Here is a 1,225-nt window from a genome sequence, read left to right as displayed (position 1 = left end):
ACTCAATCAGGGTTCGTGATCACCCTGTCACATTCCTAGGTCGGTGTGTTGAACTTCATATAACTCAACCAGATATAAAGACAGGCTTCTGTCACGATCTTTTTACAAGTGATATATTCTTCACCTTCGAATTAACTCAATATTTTTTTCAGGTGAAGATTACTGGATCTGAGGTATTTAGTGCAGTCTGAATGAGAAAAGAAGGATGACGTGTGTCGTGGAAGGCACATCTCTAAGCCCACTGTGCTTTGAGAGAAATGGCTCTTGCTACAGAACTTTACACTCCTTTGGAATCCAGCTGGCCATCTACCTGGTCTGCGCCATGGGGATGCTCCTCACAGTGCTAGGGAACCTGTTGGTGGTGATTTCTGTCTTCCACTTCAAAATGCTTCACACACCCACTAATTTCTTACTACTTTCCCTTGCCCTGGCAGATCTCCTCCTAGGCTTAACAGTGCTGCCCTTCAGCACTATCCGTTCAGTGGAAGGCTGCTGGTATTTTGGGGATGACTTTTGCCGGTTCCATACCTTTCTGGACACACTTTTTTGCTTGACCTCAATATTCCACCTCTGCTTTATATCCATTGACCGCCACTGTGCCATTTGTGAGCCATTGCTCTATCCCACCAAGTTCACCATCCGGGTAGCTTGCATCTTTATAGCAATAGGCTGGGGCGTGCCTGTGGTTTATACTTCCATATTCCTTTATACCAAAGCAATTGAGGAAGGATTAGCACAGTTCTTGCAGGATATGCCTTGCATTGGTAGCTGCCAGCTGCTCTTCAATAAACTCTGGGGGTGGCTAAACTTTCCAGTCTTCTTCTTCCCATGCCTCATAATGATAGGGTTGTATGTCAAGATATTTGTTGTGGCAACCAGACAAGCGAGACAGATAAACAACATGAATAAGATAATTGGGTCTGTGCACCAGTTAGCAGCAACAAAGAGGGAAAGGAAGGCTGCTAAAACACTTGGGATAGCTGTAGGAATCTATCTCCTGTGCTGGTTGCCTTTTACAATAGACACCATGGTGGACAGCTTGGTAAATTTTATTACCCCTCCTGTTATGTTTGATGTTCTTATTTGGTTTGCTTATTTTAATTCTGCCTGCAACCCTTTGATTTATGTGTTTTCCTACCGATGGTTCAGGAAAGCTGTAAAGCTAGTCTTAACTCGCCAGGTCTTTTTTACAAGAACATCTACCATTGATTTATTCCAGGAATGA

General features: G+C 43.7%; 1 protein-coding gene across 1 annotated transcript; it reads left to right on the top strand.

Annotated features, from left to right (window-relative positions):
• Positions 1–205: 205 nt before the first annotated feature.
• On the top strand, positions 206–1,225 carry LOC130483806 (trace amine-associated receptor 5-like). The gene has a single exon (XM_056856703.1). The coding sequence runs from the start codon at positions 206–208 to the stop codon at positions 1,223–1,225; it is 1,020 nt and encodes a 339-aa protein (XP_056712681.1).

Source organism: Euleptes europaea, chromosome 10 (assembly GCF_029931775.1).
Source record: "Euleptes europaea isolate rEulEur1 chromosome 10, rEulEur1.hap1, whole genome shotgun sequence".
Taxonomy (NCBI): Eukaryota; Metazoa; Chordata; class Lepidosauria; order Squamata; family Sphaerodactylidae; genus Euleptes; species Euleptes europaea.
The sequence above is the reverse complement of the archived record's forward strand: the minus strand, read 5'-3'. Positions and strand labels throughout refer to the sequence as shown.